The sequence below is a fragment of the Mustela lutreola genome, chromosome 4, assembly GCF_030435805.1.
Source record: "Mustela lutreola isolate mMusLut2 chromosome 4, mMusLut2.pri, whole genome shotgun sequence".
Taxonomy (NCBI): domain Eukaryota; kingdom Metazoa; phylum Chordata; class Mammalia; order Carnivora; family Mustelidae; genus Mustela; species Mustela lutreola.
The window spans coordinates 104777353-104797052 of record NC_081293.1 but is presented as its reverse complement, the minus strand read 5'-3'; the positions used below and the strand labels follow the sequence as shown (position 1 = coordinate 104797052).

At 46.4% G+C, this 19700-nt stretch overlaps 1 protein-coding gene across 5 annotated transcripts in view; it reads right to left on the bottom strand.

Moving 5' to 3' along the window:
- COBL (cordon-bleu WH2 repeat protein) overlaps positions 1 to 19700 on the bottom strand; it is a 261854-nt gene that overhangs the window by 126309 nt on the left and 115845 nt on the right. For 3 of the 5 annotated variants that reach the window (XM_059170611.1, XM_059170614.1, XM_059170612.1), the window contains exons 5-6: positions 15452 to 15549; positions 12065 to 12139 (exon numbers count right to left, since the gene is read on the bottom strand). In XM_059170611.1, the coding sequence (XP_059026594.1) occupies positions 12065 to 12139; positions 15452 to 15549 (173 nt within the window). The remainder of the gene's footprint in view (positions 1 to 12064; positions 12140 to 15451; positions 15550 to 19700) is intronic. The other 2 variants (XM_059170613.1, XM_059170615.1) reach the window with 1 other exon arrangement.

Here is a 19700-nt window from a genome sequence, read left to right as displayed (position 1 = left end):
TTTAAATTTTTATTTTTTCATCGTGACAGGTGCACTCTTTGCCCCCCATCCCCCACCCACCTCCCCACTGGTGACCACCAGTGTTCCCTGTTTGTCTCTCTTTGTTCTTTCCCTCTGCTCATTTGTTTTGTTTCTTAAATTCCACATATGAGTGAGATCATACAGTACCTGGATTTCTCTGACTTATCTCATTTAGCATTACACTCTCTAGCTGACGTCATTAGAAACGACACTTTTCAAATAATTAGAATAAAAATAAGGAATCACCCATATGTGTATGCTAAAACAAATGAAATCTCCCCAAATTTATTTGTATAGTGAGATTCCATCACTGAATTGATTTTTATTTGGTTAATTAATATGTCACTTACTTATTGAGATTTTGAAATTTAATTGAAAATCAATTTGCTAATTAGTATTAATAGTTTATGACTGTAATATTCAGTCACTCTACTACCAAAGTGTTATTAATGAGAAACTGACACACTTAATATGTGCCATTAATTTAAAGTTGCTGGAGATCTTGCTGTTGCTTCTGTTTTCGGTTTACAGCATGTCCAGTGACCGAAAATCTCATATACAAGGTCCTATTCTCCTACAAAGTAAATACGTAAAATGGTTGCCAACGGTGAGAAGATGTGAAGTGAAACCACTTCCTTAGAGCCTCTCCCGAGCTACCATCAAGGTAGGAGCCAAGAGCCGCAGACAGGGCAAGCAGGGCCGGGGCTCCGTGGCCCCAGCTCGGGGGTGGTGTCGGGGACCGCCAGCGACCCAGAAAGCCCACTATCCTTCCTCTGACCTTGCTGCAGGGGCTGTCACCCAGGAGCCACTGACACTACATTTCTTGGGCTCCTGGCAGCCACCTGCAGCCTTGTCATCAAGTGCCACCAAGAAACCATGAGTGGACAGGACATGCAGAAACTTCCTGCGGGGCCCCTACATCAGCACTCCCTCTAGCCGAGGGACGGGCAGAGGACAAGGACCATCTCACACACCTGTGCTGTGGAAGCTTAGTGCTCATTCCTGTAGAGATCCCATCTTAGGGGTCTATGAGAGGAATCGAGAACTTCCAGTCGAGGGGCACCTGGGCGACTCAGTCGGTTAAGTGTCTGCCGTCAGCTCTGGTCATGATCCCGGGCCCTGGGATGGAGCCCCACAGCCATCAGGCCCCCTGCTTGGCGGGGAGTCTGCTTCTTCCTCTGCCCCTTCCCCTCCCATCCCTTGCTCATGCTTTCTCTCAAGTAAGTAAACTCTACAAAATAAAATAAAATAAACAAAGGAGTAAGAAACTACGCAGAAGTCGGTTTTCGCCTCTGCACTCGTGAACATGGCGTGCGCGCACTTGACACGTACATCTGAGCCCCCTCTTGCTGCAGGCTCTGCAGTAATCGCTAGCCATACAACCATATGTAATATAATAATAATACAATAATGATGATGATGATGATGATAGGGGTGCCTGGGTGGCTCATTCAGTTAAGCATCTGACTCTTGACTTTGGCTTGGGTCAAGGTCGGAGGGTCCTAGGATCATGCCCTGTGCCCGGCTCAGCCCTTACTGCGGAGTCTGTTTAAGATTCTCTCTTTCCCTTTCCCTCTGCTCCTCCCCTCAAACTTGCACACTTTCTAAAATAAATATATAAATTTTTAAAGAAAAATAAGAGCTTCACTTGGAAATACAAAGACCACACAGTTCATATGTACACTTGACTTCCCTCCATAGAGCCTAACCCCCTTCCTCGTGCATGAAGGTTGACTCAGGAGCTTGGATCTGAGGACAGGGCAGCATCCAGACCAATGAAATGTTGACTCAGTCTCAGTGGAACCTAAACAGAGGCATGACATCTGCTTGGGAATCCCCAAGTTCCATGACACGAGCTGTCTGGTATCTGCTCTGTGTTCCACTGCGATGATTTACATGGTCGAGGACCCATGTCGTCAGGAGGGAAGAGGCCAACGTCCACTCTGGCCAACCTCCTCTCAACCGCACAGGATTCCCAGCCCACAAAGACAGAGCGGTCAAGGAACTTCAAGTGCAAAGGAAAATCAAACTTTGTCTTTCTGTAGATCATTGTATTCTCAAAGGAATCAGCTTCACCACCATCTGCGTTTAGGATTTGCTCTTATTTTTTGTGCTAAAGCTAGAAAACCATCTAGACAAGGCAGAAGTCCACTCGGCTATAGGAAAATAAATAGCATAGACAAACCACTTGGGATATGTTACTAACTGTGTGTTCTTAGAGTTCAACCAACATCCTCCGATGACATATGCACATGTGTACATATTATATACACGCATATGTAATTTAAAACATCTTTCAAGCCTGCAATGGCAAAACTATTCTTTGCTTCCCATTTTGTTTTCTCTTTTTTATCTCTGCGGAATGTCCAAGCAGTGGTTATTGTTCAAGCTGGTGAAATTATCTCTATTCCTGAAGCACAGGGCCAACATTTCTGATATGCCCCTTCCTGAAGGCTGATCTCGGCATCTCCTCAGCACTCACTGGCAGGACACATCACACGTATGAGGCTTCCCGATTGGAAGTCACACTCACAGTGCAACTACAGGCCTGCGGTATATGGGGCAGCAAACACTCTTAGCCATGAAATTACAGGTACCATTGCGATCAGGGGATAAGGAGAAACCTCTGGACCTTCTCACCCCAGACAGAAGGTCAGATACTGAGAAGCTGCGAGATCATGGGCGCAATCTGTTTCTGGAAGTGCGTGTTTCCAGTCCAGAGTCAAAAACTGTCCTAGACACGCACACGACTGCACACACAGGCACGCAGGCCCTCACACACCATGGTCAATCATTGCCAGCCCCTGGCTCTCCCCAAACAGGCGCCCCCCGGCCCCCTCCCCCGGTCTTCCTGATGGACCTTGGACCAGCTCGGAGGGTGGGTCCCTGCAGGGCCTGCCCCACTCTTCACAGACCTTCCTCACCCTGCAGCTGCCCCTCTTTCTGACCCCACCTCTTGCCAGCGCCAGCAGCACCGGGGAGCTCATTAGAAATGCCAAATTGCAGGCCCCACCCTGGTGGCCTGAGCCAGAATTCTTCCAAGACCGGCGATGCACTTGCACCTAGAACGTCCACAGCGCCAAGTGAGGGGCTCCCCTGGTGTGTCTTCCCTGAATGCAGGGCTTGGCCTGGCTCCTCTCTGTAGCCCCAAGAGTCCTGAGGTCCCCTGCGTCTCCTAAGGCAGAGCCTCCAGGAAAGTCTGCCCAGTGAGGGGCTGGGCTCTTCCCCTCCCTTGTGTTCGCTCTCCCTCCTCCCTTCCCTCTGTCCTCCCTTGTCTGTTTTTTCTCAATGTCAACTCTTCTCATTCTGTGACTCAAGACGCAGACTTCAGAAGACAAATCACTATGTACAGGGCTAAACAATATAACAATCACCATGCATGTGTACGGACTAATACCCATTTGCTACCTTTATTAAAAGCCCCTTCAAAGGGGCTGTGACCCTCAGGAGTGGAAGAAGGGGACGGGGTACCTTAGGGCAGCTTCATCTGCGTGTGTTGTACTTCTTAGCAACTCACAAAATGGTAGGAAGCGAATCTGGCTCCCAAGGAACATTTGCTAACTGTGGGCGGATGACACATGACTATTTATTTTATTCTGTGACTCTCTACAAATTGGGACTCTGCGGAAATACTTCCCAGAGCTGAAGGAGCTGAACCAAGCCGGGAGAGGGGAGGGGAGGAGAGAAGAAGGGTGGGGAGGGGAGGGGAGGGAAGCCAGAGGCCACAGCCCTGCTCACTACCTGTGAGTCCTGGCCAGCAGGGACATCTCCCCAGGAAGAAAAGGAAGGAATCCCGGTAGAGGTGGGGAAAAGTTAAGACGGAAAAATCAAGAAAGTGGCACTATCTAGGAAGGGGAGCAGAGGCCATGGCGAAGGGTAAAATCCAGCCCAAGCTACACAAGGAGGGGAAAGGGAGGCCCCCAGGCCCTCGGGGGAGAGCCATCCAGAGGGCATTTGATTCATGCCACCGAGGAGCTCAGCCTGCAGCAGGGCATGAGGGCAGAGCACGCTCCAGGGCAGCGACCTCACAAGGCAAACCCCTTTCAGCATCAGGAGGGAGGCGATTTGACAGATGGCAGCCCCATCTGGCCCAGCAAGTACCTGGACAAGCTGGAAAAGAAAGGCATGGAGCTCAGAGGCCAAGGGATGCCCAGGAAGAAAGCTCACTTTAACAAAAGGTGACGCTCCCTTCTCTGTTACTGGGGACTCCAGGAGGCTATCAAGCACAGCGGCCTGGGGATGCGGGTCAGCACATCCTGGGTAGATGGGGGAGGCCAGAGAGCAGCCAGAGGCCAGGGAGGAGGCTGCGGGTGCCATGACAGGTCAAGCTGGGAGAATAGGCAGGACGAGGGTTGAAAGGTAAGTCGAATGCACAAACCCGGGAGGCCACAGTGTGGGCAAGCTACAGCTTCGGTTCTTTCTCAAAAGGTAGGTGGACTCCCTGGAAAATGTGTCTAGGACCCCAGAAGATGTACCCTGCTGGGAAGAGGAGGGGAGAGTGTCTGGGAGGGGAACACACATAGGTCTCTCTTCCGCAGAGTGAGGGGGGGCACTCTGGGCAGTGCCGCACCTTTTCGGGACCCACCTTCTGGAAGCCTCGCTCTGCCTGCTAAATGCACCAGGAGGACCTGAGGAGGTGAGGCCTCAGCGGAGGCCGTGGGCGCGCAGCCCTCAGGAGACCTGCACCACGGTGACCCCCAGAGAGGAGAGTCCCATCTACCAGGAAGGGGGCAGAGAGGGTTTGAGGATGGCCCGCGGGTGGTGTGGGATAATGGAGAGGACAAAGGGGACACCAAGGTTTTGGCCTAAGTCCCACAAGGACAGAGCTGCCATCTCCTGAGATAGGACTGACTGACGCCGAGGACTGGGAGCTCACTTGTCTCCATGACCTGGTTTCAGAATCAACTTAGAGGCCACTCTCGGAACCAATGCACCTGCTGGCCACTGAGACTCTGGTCTTATACCTGTCCGTCAAAGAGCAGGGAGAAGGTCAGGAAAGCTATGAAGAGAGTAAAGGAAAAGAGATACTCCTGTCTTACGGGAACACAAGGAAACCCAGTATTTTGAAAGGGACATTTTCCACCTCTCTTCTCTACAAACATTACATTTTCAGCCAAAAGGTTAAAAATCTGTGTTTCTTCCTTTTGCTCTAAAAACCAAGTATTGGCATTAGGCAGCAGCAATCAACTTCAGCTCTACATTACTCTCATTCTAGGGATCCCAAGCTGTGGGCGCCCGGGTGGCTCAGTGGGGTTGAGCATCTGACTCTTCGTCATGGCTCAGGTCATGTTCTCGGGGTCGTGAGACTGAGTCCTGCATCGGGCTCAATGCTCTGCATGAGGCTGCTTGAGATTCTCTCTCCCCCCCTCCCTCTGCCCCTCCCCCTCCACTTGTGTGTGTGCACGCTCTGTCTCTCTAAAATAAATAGAAAAGAAAGGCTCAAGAAAACACACAAAGTGACAGAAACCTGTGCCGGGCTGTAAGCATCTATGTGATTCCCCCATCCCACTTGTAAAACTTTCCATAGGCCGCCCCTCTCTTAATTTTGAGTACAAAATGCATTAGAAAAAGGTGGAAAGCCATCGAAATAGCCCTTCAAAACTGATTTATAATCAAAATGAGTTCTACATCACAAACACGTGGCTCAGCCCTCTGGACATATTTTCCTGCTCTCCGTTTGTGGATGGTCCAAAAAACAGAATCAATCAGGTTTTCCAAGGCCATGCTCTGCTTGTGGAACACTGACCCCTGGTGGCAGAAACGGGTCAACACACCCTCTCAGAGTGTCTTTGCAAGTTCTTCCAGATCCCCTTAGAGGCTGGATTTGGGCTCAGGCATTCTGAGTGCAAGTTCAGCATCTCCAATAAGCGGGGGACCTGGGGGGAAGCTGAAACTGTGGAGTTTCTTTTACATCTTAGTTTGGAATGACTTTTCCAAAAGAAGTGCTGTTTCACTGGTGGGCGTCCCTATAAACTTCTGGGCTCCTCAGTGCAGGCCCCCAACACCACAGATGTTCCCATTAGGGCCGGACTACTCTGTGGGGGACACTCCCATCTGGTCCCCAAACACAGATTCTCCATCCATGAGAAGCAGGCACTATGATGATGGAGGATTTCCATAACTGCCTCGACAGGGCAAGCAGTCAAAGGGCCCCAGACAATTTTAATTTTGTTTTGTTTTGTTTTGTGTGTGTGTGTGTTTTTTTTCTTTGTTGTTGTTATTGTTGTTTGTTTCTGGTTTTTGGTTTTTTAATTGAGACACTGATTTTTGAAAATCAGTCACCAAAAAGACTTTTTAACTTTACGGTAACGAACAGTGCAATGGCATCCGATGTAGCTCACATTGATCAATTTTAAATTGGTCAAATTTACAGAATCTGGCTTTTTTTCTAACAAAGGCAAGGCGCCCATAAATGGTCAGTTACTATGGTTCATTTGCCAACTTGCCCAATGGCCCACAGTTAGTAACAGTCACCAGGATGAGAACTTGGGTCACTTTCCTCCTCCATCCAAGCATTCTCCACTTTATGGGACCGATGTGGTATTCTGAGGTGTGTGGCATTTTTGCATGCACAATTACAAATTAACTCAGGTATCTCGTTTTGTCAATGTGTATGGTTTATCACTGCTTTTCATGTGATTTAGGGACAGGTCAGATGGTGGGAACAGTGGTCTGAGCGCCATGTCATCTCACCATTAATCACACCCAGGGATGATGGGCCACGTCCCCTTCATGCGTCTCAGGGCCCAAAAGCGAGAGATGAGGGAACTGTGTGCTCTGCATGGATACGGAAGGGAGATTTTCTCAGAAAAATGCAAAATCCCAGGAAAACAGCTTGACATTACTTGGGAGGTGATTACACTTACTGATTCAAGGACCCTTTCAGAAAACGAAGATGATTCCTGGAATAGAGTAAGCTTTGGTTTACATGAATTTCCTTTACAGGGAAGATCTGATTACTTTGGCCATCCTCATTAAGATATTTTCTTTTAGGGATGCCTGGTGGCTCAGCTGGTTGAGTGGCTGGTTCTTGATTTCAGCTCAGACCATGATTTCAGGGTCTTGGGATCAAATCCCTGCATCAGGCTCCACACTCAGTGGGGAATCTGCTCGAGGTTCTCTCTCCCTCTGCCCTTTCCTCTCTCTCACTCTCTCTCTCAAAGAAATAAATTATTTTTTACAGGATATTTTAATGTAAATCTATTCTCTTCAGAATCTTTTTTTTTTCTCTCTTCAGACTCCTATGATGAACTGCTCATATTTTAAGGGAAAATATGCAATAGTTCCTACAGACTTTCTAGTAAAGCTCTGAACGAGCTTACTGACATTTCAGAGGGCTTCCCAGAGTGTTAGGTGAGCTCTGTGACCGCTGATCCTGCAGAGTGGGCAGGGCTATACCCACTATACAGACGGGGAAAGTGGAGACAGAGAGGTCCCCTTGCTGTGTGAGACTGAAAGCCTTGCTCTTTCACCTAAAGTCAGTGGGGTGAGCAAAATTTATAAAAACAAGAGCAGACTGTTCATAAGAAAAGTTCCATCACCAACACTCCATGCTTGGTAGACGTGAGCAAAATATCAAACCTAAGTTAAGACATAATGGACAAAAATTTGAGCATGAGGGCGTGTGGGGGGCTCCATTGGAGAAGTGTCTGCCTTTGGCTCAGGTTGTGGTCTCAGGGGGTCTTGGGATCGAGCCTCAGACAGGGCTCCCTGTTCAGTGGGGAGTCTGTGTCTCCCTCTGCCTCTCCCCCCGCAATCATGTGCATTCTCTCTGTTGCTCTCTCTTAGACAAAATCTTTTAAAAAAAAGAAACAGGATCACGAACATAAAATCCTTCAGCAAACAGAAGCCACAATCCAGATTTGGTCAACTACTCGGCCTCTGGAAGCTGGGCAGCTTCTGCATCCATGTGAGGAGGATGAAGTGAGAGCACAGAACTAAGCAGGGGCCCGTCACAGGCTGGCACCATGATTTTATTAAGGGCTGCCCTGCCCTATGGTTTCAAGCCCTGCAAACTCTTCTTTGGAGGCCAATAACGAATCTACCACATTGCAGCTTCATTCATTAACTTTGGGTTTCAGTAAAAGTTCCCCTTCATTTAGAAAGATGAAAAAAAATCCCAGAAGACACTCCATATCAGTGTATCACGCTTGTCCTCCTTTAACGAATTGCACAAACGGACAGACTGCAGAATGAGTGCCAAGAGGAAGTTCTCTGGAGGTTTGATTCCTACTTCTCATTATGAGTACGTCTGAGCACTTTTTCATTTATTTATGTACCACTTACATTTCTTTTTCTGTGAACTTTCTATTTGTATCTACCTTGGTCAGGATGTCATCTTTATTTTATTTTAAAGATTTTATTTATTTTAGAGAAATACAGAGAGAGAGGACAAGAGTGGGGTGAGGGGCAGTGGGAGAAGCAGACTTTCTGCCAAGTAGGGAGTCAGATGTGGGGCTCCATCCTGGGACTCTGGGATCATGACCTGAGCCAAAGATGGGCCCTAACCGACTGAGCCACCCAGGTGTCCCCACTTTTCTTGTTTTAAATTGAAGTAGAGTAGACACAGTGCTGTATTAGTGTCAGGCATACATCCCAGTGAAGTGACAAGTTTGTACATTATTCAGTGCTCACCATGACAGGTGTGACGTCACATTACACAATGGTGTTACAATATCATCGACTGCGCTCCCCATGTTGCGCGTCCCCACGCTGTGACTGGAAGCTTGTGCATCTTAATTTCCCTTCCTCTCCTTTGCCCACCCCCTCGCCCCCCCTTCCAACAACCACCAGTTTGCTCACTATATTTGAGTCTGTTTCTCTTTGCCTTTTTTTTTTTTAAGATTTTATTTATTTATTTGACAGAGAGAGCGTATAAGTAGGCAGAGAGGCAGGCAGAGAGAGGAGGGGAAGAAGGTTCTCTGCTGAGCAGAGACCCCACCGCTGTGGGGCTTGCTCCCATGACCCTGGGATCATGACCTTAGCTAAAGGCAGAGGCTTAACCCACTGAGCCACCCAGGTGCCCCTATGTTTGTCTTTTGTTTGTTTTTTTAGATTCCACATAGAACAGAATAGACAGAAAAGATGTGCGACATATACACAATGGAATATTACTCAGCCATCAAAAAGAATGAAATTCTTGCCATTTGCAATGATGTGCCATCCACAGACGGAGCTAGAGGGAATCACCCTAAGTGAGGTAAGTCAGATGGAGAAAGACAAACACCCTGTGATCTCCTGTACAGAAGGCTGTCATTATTTTTCTAATTCCAATCCCCACTCCCCAACATTTGTCATTTAGATTTTTACTTTGCTGATAATATTCTCTCTTCCTTCTCTTGTTTTTGACTCAAAATTTTTTCCCTTGATGTTAAAGTAACCAGCATTTTTTATTAATTATTTTTACTAACATATATTTTTTGTCCCCTGTCAGGGGTACAGGTCTGTGAATCGTCAGGCATATTCTCTTATGGTTTGTCTCCCTCCTGATCCCATCTTGTTTCATTTTTTCCTTCCCTACCCCTGCAAACTCCCCACTCTGCCTCTCAAACTCCTTATATCAGGGAGATCAGATGATAGTTGTCTTTCTCTGATTGACTTATTTCACTAAGCATATTACCCTCTAGTTCCATCCACGTCATTGCAAATGGCGAGATTTCATTTCTCTTGATGGCTGCGTAGTATTCCATTGTCTATATATACCCCACATCTTCTTTATTCATTCATCTTTTGATGGACATCTAGGTTCTTTCCATAGTTTGGCTATTTTGGGCATTGCTGCTATAAACTTTTGGGTGCACGTGCCCCTTCGGGTCGCATTTATATCTTTAGGGTAAATACCCAGTAGTATGATTGCTGGTCACAGGGTGGTTCTATTTTCAACGTTTTGAGGACCCCCCATGCTGTTTGGTTCCAGAGTGGCTGCACCAGCTTGCATTCCTACCAACAGTGTAGGAGGGTTCCCCTTTCTCCGCATCCTCGCCAGCATTTATTATTTCCTGACTTGTTGATTTTAGCCATTCTGACTGGTGTGAGGTGGTATGTCACTGTGGTTTTGATTTGTATTTCCCTGATGCCGAGTGATATGGAGCACTTTTTCATGTGTCTGTTGGCCATCTGGATGTCTTCTTTGCGGAAATGTCTGTTCATGTCCTCTGCCCATTTCTTGATTGGATTCCTTATTCTTTGGGTGTTGGCTTTGAAAAGTTCTTTATAGATTTTGGATACCAGCCCTTTTTCTGATATGTCTTGTGAGTATCTTCTCCCATTCTGACAGTTGTCTTTTGGTTTTGTTGACTGTTTCCTTTGCTGTGCAAAAGTTTTGATCTCGATGAACTGTCAATAGTTCATTTTTGCTCTTGCTTCCCTTGCCTTTGGCGATGTTTCTAGAAAGATGTTGCTGCAGCTGAGGTCGAAGAGGTTGCTGTCTATGTTCTCCTCAAGTTAACCAGCATTTTTGGAAAGTGTTCCCTCCTCTCAATTTTTCTGCTAGTACGTACATGGTTTCAATTTTTACATCTACCTTTCTGTTTGCTTTTTATTTTAGTATTTACAGTGAAAATGTATATGATTTTATTCTTCTCTTTGGGCTCCTCAATGATCTCAAATCTCTGTATAAATAAGTTTATTTCTCCCCACCGATTTGACATGTTGCCTATATAGTATTCAATTTCTGTCTTCAGTTGGCTCTGGAGTTTCTATTGGGTTTCACTGACTTCTTTGTGGTCAGTATAACACAGTCTGAATTACAGAGGCATTAGAAGCTATTTTAAAACTACCCAGGCTTATCCATCACCCTGGTCTTTCAGAGTTTTCCTAGCTAGTTATTAGTTGCTTATTTTTCCAACTAAACCTTATAACTCTTTTTTTTTTTTTTTTAAGCTCTACAACAAAACCCAATCAACATAATAATGTTGAATCTTCACAGCTAAGAATGTGGCATGTTTTCCATGTGTACAACTCTACTTTTGTGTGTCTTTGTGGTATTTTATAATTTTCCTTAAAAATGCTTTGGATATTTCCTATGAGGTTTTTATCTGAGCTCTACCTATTTATCTATGTCATGAATGTATTTCCCTGTGTTGCACTGAGAGAAAAGAATCACACAAATAAGTAATGCCCACCACAAAATTTATGCTGTCATTCTTTGCTGTTGGAAAAGTTATAATACCTAGTGCGCTGAAATAAGCAAATAGGTGTGAGTAGCCAAGCCCTCTAATGTAGTTAAATAAATTCCCACTCAAACACAAATGTAGCTTATAGAGTACATGGAACATTAGAAGACATTTTCCAATAGGTTGTGGCCAAAATCGAGACTACAATTGCAGATTGACTCATCAATGGACATTTCTAACTGTTCTCAGTTGTTTAAATCTGTTTTATAGCAAAGCAAATGTCATTGCTGATGTGGTCATGGCAGGTGAAGACTTCCTTAAGATTATACAACTCAAGGGGCGCCTGGGTGGCTCAGTCAGTCAAGCATCTGCCTCTTGATTTTGGCTCAGGTCATGATCTCAGGGTCGTGAGATCAAGTCCCATGCTGGGGACTGCACTGGATATGGAGCCTGCTAAAAATCTCTCTTCCTCTCCCTCCACCCCTTCCCTGCTGCTCACAGAACCACTCTCTCTATCCAAAAAAAAAAAAAAAAAAAAAAAAAAAAAAAAATCATTTTGAAGTGGAGTTGCAGAGTTTAGAAACTGGTAGATTTTAGGATAGGAAAGAGGGCCATGTGGTCCCAAACCCATCAGCTGCTCCTGAACGTATGGAAGAAATTTCAGAGGGCATAAACTCAGTTAATCTAACCAAGGATCCTCCTGATCATGTTTACAGTACAGAGAACTAGGAACTAAAACACCACACAGCTTCCAAATGTAGCATGGGCAGGTAAACGCGAAGCCATACACAACGTCGTGCCTCTGGACTGAACGTACAAAACCCAAACAACTTAACTAATCTACAGTCCCATGTTCCAGAAAGTCCTGTGAAGCAGTGAGAAGCCCACCCGTTGGCAAGAAGCACCTTCGGGTTTAGTTTAGTACTCACATTTGAGCCCCTTCCCAAAGCAGACTGTGAGGTGTCCTCATCACTGTCCACCCCGGACCGCCCGATCTGCTCGGCCTGGAACACAGACACGCAGCACGTCATCTCCAGGTCAGTGTATGCCCAGGCAAAAAAGTCATCCTTGGCGACTGTGACAGCACAAAACCAGTGTGGTCTTCAAGGCAGCAGGCTCTGACCTGAGTGGTTTGTAATCCATGGCCAAGACCCTCAGCACAGAAATCCCAAAGCCCAGAACCAAAGTACTCACTGATCCCAAAACCAGTTTTGAAATTCACGACTCAAGGGAGGGGTGCTGCTTTTGCTTCTTCCCAAGAGCATACATTTAGCTTAGAAAATATGTAATATGAAAACAGTAGTTTCATGAGTGTGAACTGATGGGATTTGCTCACAAAACCAATGAATTAACTAGTTGGGGAGGGATTTTTGAGCTTTAAATTCAGTTTACCACTGCACTGTTTATACAGAAATAATTCACCAAATAATTATATATATAGAAATGATTCACCAAATGTCCCCCTATCTGCCCATAAAAGAAAAACAACAATGACAATGACATATCGCTTGATTCTTCAAGAGGACATTTTGTGTGACAGCGTGCCAGCCACCAGCTATAGCATTTGACCCCAGAATGCTAGACCCATTGTTAGGCTGGGTCTTAGAGTGATTCTTAGGTACTATTTCAGAACCTCTGGGTTGGGGAATAAATAAGTCAAAATTGTACAAAATTATCACATTCTGAAAATAATAAAATAGTGAACTTTTAAAACACAAAGATATGGGCCCCCATCTACTTCAGCCAAAATGATATCCCTCAAATATATCCTTTGTTGAGATTTTACACACATGCGCACACACACACACACTTTTTTTTTTTTGTTTTAAGAAGATATTGTAAAGACCTCCTTAGTTTTAATTGCCTTGATAATTCTCCATCCTTAGTGTTCTGTCCTCTTGAGACACTTGTGGACTATTTGGCATCATAAGATTTTAGAAAACATGTAAATAATGATTACCTCCAAACCCTCTTAGTGTTAGGGCAAAAGAGTGGAATTCCGGACCTTTCAAACATGTACCGTGTGAACGAGTGAGGAAAGCCAGAGCTCTAGAAAGATAGGCTGGTTGGGACTCAGTCACCGGACCGAGGGTCAGCTCAGAGGTACGCAGCCTTCTTTCCTGCACCCGTGAAATGCGGTGAGTAGTATGTCTCTCACCAGGCTTCTAGATTAAATGAAGTTGCATTTAGCGCATCTCAAACCATGAAGAAAAGAAAAACAAGGAAGAAGTTGATGCCCCAAACAACAAATAATCCAGCAAGGATACAACTGCGTAAGAGAGTTTTAGAGCAACACAAAGTAAGAAAGGAAGAGAGGAGGCATATTAGAAAGGAAAAATAATCCCGGCCTGCCGAGTGGGAGCCAAGATAGCAAGACAGGAGTCCCTGCACTTGTGGCATTGTCTCAGGGTCCTCCTGGGCAGTGTCCCCTGACAAACCCTCAGAAGCTGGACTGTCTCTTATCTCCCACACCTTAGGCATTCTTATTTTGCTTAAAACAAAAGCATTTCTCTCTTTTTTTTTTTTTTTCTGGCTTTCCTGCAGTTTAAGCTCTCAAAAAGAGGAAGACACAAGAGGACTCTTGAGATCTCAGTACGAGGAAATGGTAGGTTTTACTGTGAACTGGCGTCATCAGGATGAAGGAGGACAGTGGGGAAGTATTCCTGGCAAACTCAGCCTCCCGAATTCCAGGAACCAACATTGATAGAATAAAGGGAAATTCAGATGGAAAAGTCTGAATCTGTAATTTCAAAGTAAACCTCACCAGGGATAAGGGACAGGGAAGCAAGGGTGGGGAAAAAGGGGACAGGAACAGGAAGAAAGAGGAAAGGAAGTGGGGGGAGAGGAGCTGGGAGGGAATGCAAGATGAGGAGAAGGAAAGTGCAAAGGATCCAGAGAGAAACATGCTGAGCACAGATTTTCAAAGGACATGTAGAAACATAATAACCCGTAACAACAAAAAAGAGATTTACAAACCAACATCAAAAGTTCAGGACAGGCTAAGAGAAAATGAGCCGCACTGTGGCACTGTGTGTGGGGAACTATCAAGGGGTAGTTCAAGCTCCTGAGCCACACGGGGACCTTGGCTTTCACCCCTAGGGCGCTGGCTTTGGGTGGGAGGACCAGTGTTGCTGTCTGACTCATCCGGACCTCAGCCCGGACCCTGAGCACAGTGTTTCTTTGCATTCACTGCTCCTATTAGCAGAGGGGTGTGAACCCTCCCACCCCTCAGCCTCGGGGAGGTGGGGCAAGGAGATGCGCAGCCTGGGGCACAAGCAGGGGGCCTCTCAGCCAGCGCCAGGCTGCCCTCCCACCCGGCTTTCACCTGTACCCAGGTGGACGCTTCCAAACCGAGCTGCCGGTATCAGAGCCTAGCATCTGCTGGACCGGTTTCGTCTTTTTTAGTCCCACTCATTAGTAAGGAGAAACTACCAGATACTTGCAAAATACACTCTTTAGACAGATACAATAGGGGCAAGGAGCAGCCTCTTCTCTTGCTTGTGAGAAGGCATTTACAGTTTTGGGGATTTCAGCAGCTGACTGCAAAAATCTCCAGTCTCGGTCTCTGCACCGTGACCCCGCTCTACAACACGGCATCCAAAGTACGATTTTACAATTTACTGCATGAAACCAACAGGAGCAATAAAACTAACTTATCACGCAACATATTCCAAACCATCCTGGAAGGCCAAAGGCCACCAGAAATTTACCAGCAAAGGACGGTTCAACGATGGATGCCCTTCTCCACGAAGAGGCCCCAGGGCAGCGCTGAGAGGCCCTGCAGGTTAAACAGGTTCTAAAGGTATTTCATTTGTAGGCATATGAACTGTTTTCTTTCTTTCTTACTTTCTTTTTAATCAACATAGCAGCAGCTCGCGCTCACTCGCTCATTCATCAGTCCACAGGGTGTCTCCTGAGCCGCAGCTTCACACCAGGTACTGCGCATGCGCTGGCCACTGAGCCCCAGTTTCACACTTGAGCTGCCGGGAAGCTGCAGCTTCACATCTGGCACCACGCATGTGCAGGAAGCGAGCCACAGCGTTACACGGGACACTGCGCATGCGCCGGCCCAGCGGCGCTCAGAGCTTCGTACCGTACAGGCCAGAACAGCACTGACCCCCAGCCCCCGGCTTTAGGAATCAAGGGGGGAAACAGGTCAGCCGCTTCAGTGCCTGTGGATAAGCTCCCTCTCACCCAGAGAAGTGAACAGTTCTAACAGTATTTAGAAAGATTCCAAGCAAGATAGGGTGAATACAGACATCCCAAGCAACTATTTTTCCGAAACGCAGAATCCTACGTGTATTACAGTCCATTACCTTACTACTGCTTCTTTTATTAACCTTGAAAAATCCCAGAATTTTTTTCTTCTCTTTATCTGTCTCATCATGGCCAAGCGAGGATTTTCTAAAAGTTTCTGGGGGAGAAGAAAAAAGAAAAAAAGACTGTTATTATTGGCGCATGAAACGAGATTAAACAGAATCTCAACAAACGAACCCTCCACTATTAAACTTGCAAATTTTCCAAGACAGTAAAACGGCAACCATGTTTGTCAAAGCATTCCGAGCCACCTCAAAGCCTCCAGTCCCCTCTGGGAACTCGCTGAAGGTTCTTACAACCTTCAGTGAGTTGGGTGGCGTTTTTCTTGGGGTGGGATTGAACCCTGAATGTGAATGAAAAAAACGCAAGAAATCAAAAAGTTCTAGGGTAGGACCGTCTGGTAGAAAAAATAAAATGAACCACATGTGGAATTGTACATTCTCCAGCAGGTGCAATTTTAGTGATGTATTCTGTGTAATCCAACATAACCAAAACATTATCATTTCATCACACAATCCATAGAAAAATGATGAATGAGATGTTTTAAATTTATTTTGGTATGGAGTCTTCGAAATGGTAGTGTGTAGGTCACACGGCACAACTGGGTTTGGACCAGCCACACTCCAGGTGCCCACGAGCCACATGAGACTTGTGATTCTCAGGCCGACAGCACAGCCCCAAGGACCAGAAGGTCTGTGTAAAACACCTGCTTTAAGAATTGTGAGTCTGATACAAATGGCTATCAGACACATGAAAAAATGTTCATCATCACTAGCCGTCAGGGAGATTCAAATTAAAACCACACTGAGATACCACCTTACACCAGTTAGAATGGCCAACATTAGCAAGACAGGAAGCTACATGTGTTGGAGGGGATGTGGAGAAAGGGGTGCCCTCTTACACTGTTGGTGGGAATGCAAGTTGGTGCAGCCACTTTGGAAAATAGTGTGGAGATTCCTCAAGAAATTAAAAATAGAGCTTCCCTATGACCCTGCAATTGCACTACTGGGTATTTACCCCAAAGATACAGATGTCGTGAAAAGAAGGGCCATCTGTACCCCAATGTTTATAGCAGCAATGGCCACGGTCGCCAAACTGTGGAAAGAACCAAGGTGCCCTTCAGCAGATGAATGGATAAGGAAGATGTGGTCCATATACACTATAGAGTATTATGCCTCCATCAGAAAGGATGAATACCCAACTTTTGTAGCAACACAGACGGGACTGGAAGAGATTATGCTGAGTGAAAAAAGTCAAGCAGAGAGAGTCAATTATCATATGGTTTCACTTATTTGTGGAGCAAAACCAATAGCATGGAGGACAAGGGGAGATGGAGAGGAGAAGGGAGTTGAGGGAAATTGGAAGGGAAGGTGAACCATGAGAGACTATGGACTCTGAAAAACAATCTGAGGGTTTTGAAGGGGCGGGGGGGTGGGAGGTTGGGGGAGCCAGGTGGTGGGTATTATGGAGGGCACGGATTGCATGGAGCACTGGGTGTGGTGCAAAAACAATGAATACTGTTACGCTGAAAAGAAATAAAATATATATATATATATATTTTATATATAAAATATATAATAATATATATATAATATATATATTATTATATATATAATATATATATAATATATATATATTATATATATATTATATATATATTATATATATAATATATATATATTATATATATTATTATATATGTATATATATATATACATACACACACACACACACACCTTAAGAGAAAAAAAAAAAAAAGAATTGTGAATCTGAGGTGAAAACACTAACTAAAATAAATCAGCAGCTTTCTGTTGAAGAGCCCCACTCATGTCCAGACTATGGAACGGCAGCAGTGGTTAACCCAGGTGGTGTCAAAATAATCCCAAGAATCCCAGGAATCCAGGATTCACGCTTCTAGATTTGCATTCTTCGACCTCAACCAGAATGTTGTCCTTCTTGATCACATTCTCTAGGGCCTGTTTTTCTTACTTCTGTTGTTTTGTTATTCTTGAGCTCCAAGTCTTCTCTTCTCTCTTTTCCTTATCAGAAGTTTAGAGCTGGAATGGGCCCTGTCGTATTCTGGATGGGGACACTGAAGCCCAAATTCGTCAGGCAGTTGACAACATCGCCGGGGGTGCAGAGGGGCCTGCCACATCTGTATCACTGAGAACCTGGGCCCACTCCAGATCTCTGACTCTGAGGGGGACCCAGCGCCCTGCGTTCACCAGTGTCCCCACCGCCAACACCACCCTGCGTGTGAACCCAGCCCACGGGCTCCCTAGAGAACTGGCAGAGCAGAGGTTATGGGCCTGACTTGTGCAGACTGCTTTGCCACTCTAAGCCTGTTTCCTCCTGTGCCAGGGGGTAACTAGCCTGGGACCCGGGGTGCCCCGCCATCTCTGGTTGCCATAATTCACTGGCTTGCTGACACTCCAAAGTCCACTCCAGGCCTTTGTCATGAACTCATCCAGTGCTTCTCTTCCAAGGCACACAGAGATGGCAAGAGGGGAAACATTTGGGTGTTCCTAAGGGATAAAAAAATGAATTTCCCCAGTCCACTGCCAACCACTAGAGAGTCAACTTGTCAATGCACAGGTGGAGAAGTCTGGACTGGGATTGTACACGTCTGATGTCCAAACAGCAACCCAAACAAGGCATACATGTCAGGTAACTTCCTTATCTGCCGGCCTAGAATTTCATACTTCAGTTAGAGAACACACACGGAAGTCAGTATGTTAGTAACAAATGCATGAACACCCAACACAGTAAAACCCAAACACCTCTATTCCTTAAATCACTGTGTGAGTGGCAAAGGATCAGATCTTAGACAGCCAAGGCTCTTGGTTATGTGCAGGCGGACCCACCTGGGCCACTGGGGCCTTCCACACCACACAGCATCCAAACCAGTGAGCGGGGCAGCTCCAATCATGAGGCAGTGTGCACACACATCCACGTAGGCACACAGATCTCACAGCTGATCCTACTGAAACCCTCCACACGAGGCACAGAACTGTGAAAAGTAATAGAAACTATGCCACAGAGTCAAACTATGTGTAGGGAAACAACAGAAAGTGCTAATATATGTATTCATAGCTGATCCTGTTTCTAGAATTGAGTGACAGGTGGCACGGATATGGTAAAACATGTAACATCATAGCACCCAGTGGGTGAATGAGAGGGAGACGTGTTATTGGCACTTAGGCAATGACACTGACCACAGAAACGATGGACTAATCAGAAAACTGTCACAGAACTGAACCTCTCTTCTTCTCTCCCTAAACAGGGACAGAGGCTGGTCACTAGCCCACGGGACTGGGCGCTCGGGGACAGCCCTGGTGCCGGATCCTCCCTGTGGTGGCCCGACAGGTGTTCTCTCATGTGGCTGCAGGTGTTTCTCTCTGGAGGAAGCAGGGGCCAGAGGCAAATGGTCTGAGGGGCAGGGGCGAGGGACTGGAGGTTGTATACTGACAGGGGCCTTCTGTGAGGCCTCCGGGACCCCTCAGACACGCAGAAGGGCTGGTGTGCGGGTAGAGCAAGAGCATTTGATGGTCCCTGGTGTTTCCATCAGACAAAGGGGCGGCAGGTGCAGGCCACACGTCAGGCTGGTAACTCTTCACGGATACACAGCCAGGCTGGAACCTAGGCCTCCAGACACACAATCTGAGCACAACTACTATTTCCTTCTGTTTACTCCCATGTGCTAGAAGTTAAATAGCAACCAAAGTGCAGGGAACGACATGCTCCTCCTCTAAAAGGGACCTACTCTTAAAGTGTGGACATGATCTGGAGAACAATAAGGATGAACTGAACAGTGCAGGGGGAGGCGAGACTGAACAGTGAAGGGGGAGGCTGAATTCCAGCCAGTCCAAACCCCTCACCTACGCAGAGGAGAAAATGGAAGGTCAGAGCCGTTGAGAGGCCAGAGCACGCTCACAAGCAAGTCAAGGCCAGAGGAGACCCAGGCCGGCATGGGCATCCTTCACACAGGGAAACCTCCAAGTTCCGGTCCCCAATATGGGCCGCGGGCCACAGGTGTCTTGACTGGCAGTTTCTGCTGCTGTCTGCCCACGGCCCCAAGTCAAACCAGTCCATACCGAAGAAGGCTTCACGTACATGACTTCCCTGCTCAAAACAACTACCACTCATGGTGCTTCTTAAAAGGGAATCCTTCTGTTTGCAACATTCATCTAGACGGTGCGATGAGGTCCATAACAGACAGGAGCTATGGTCAGACGCTAAACGCGCGGA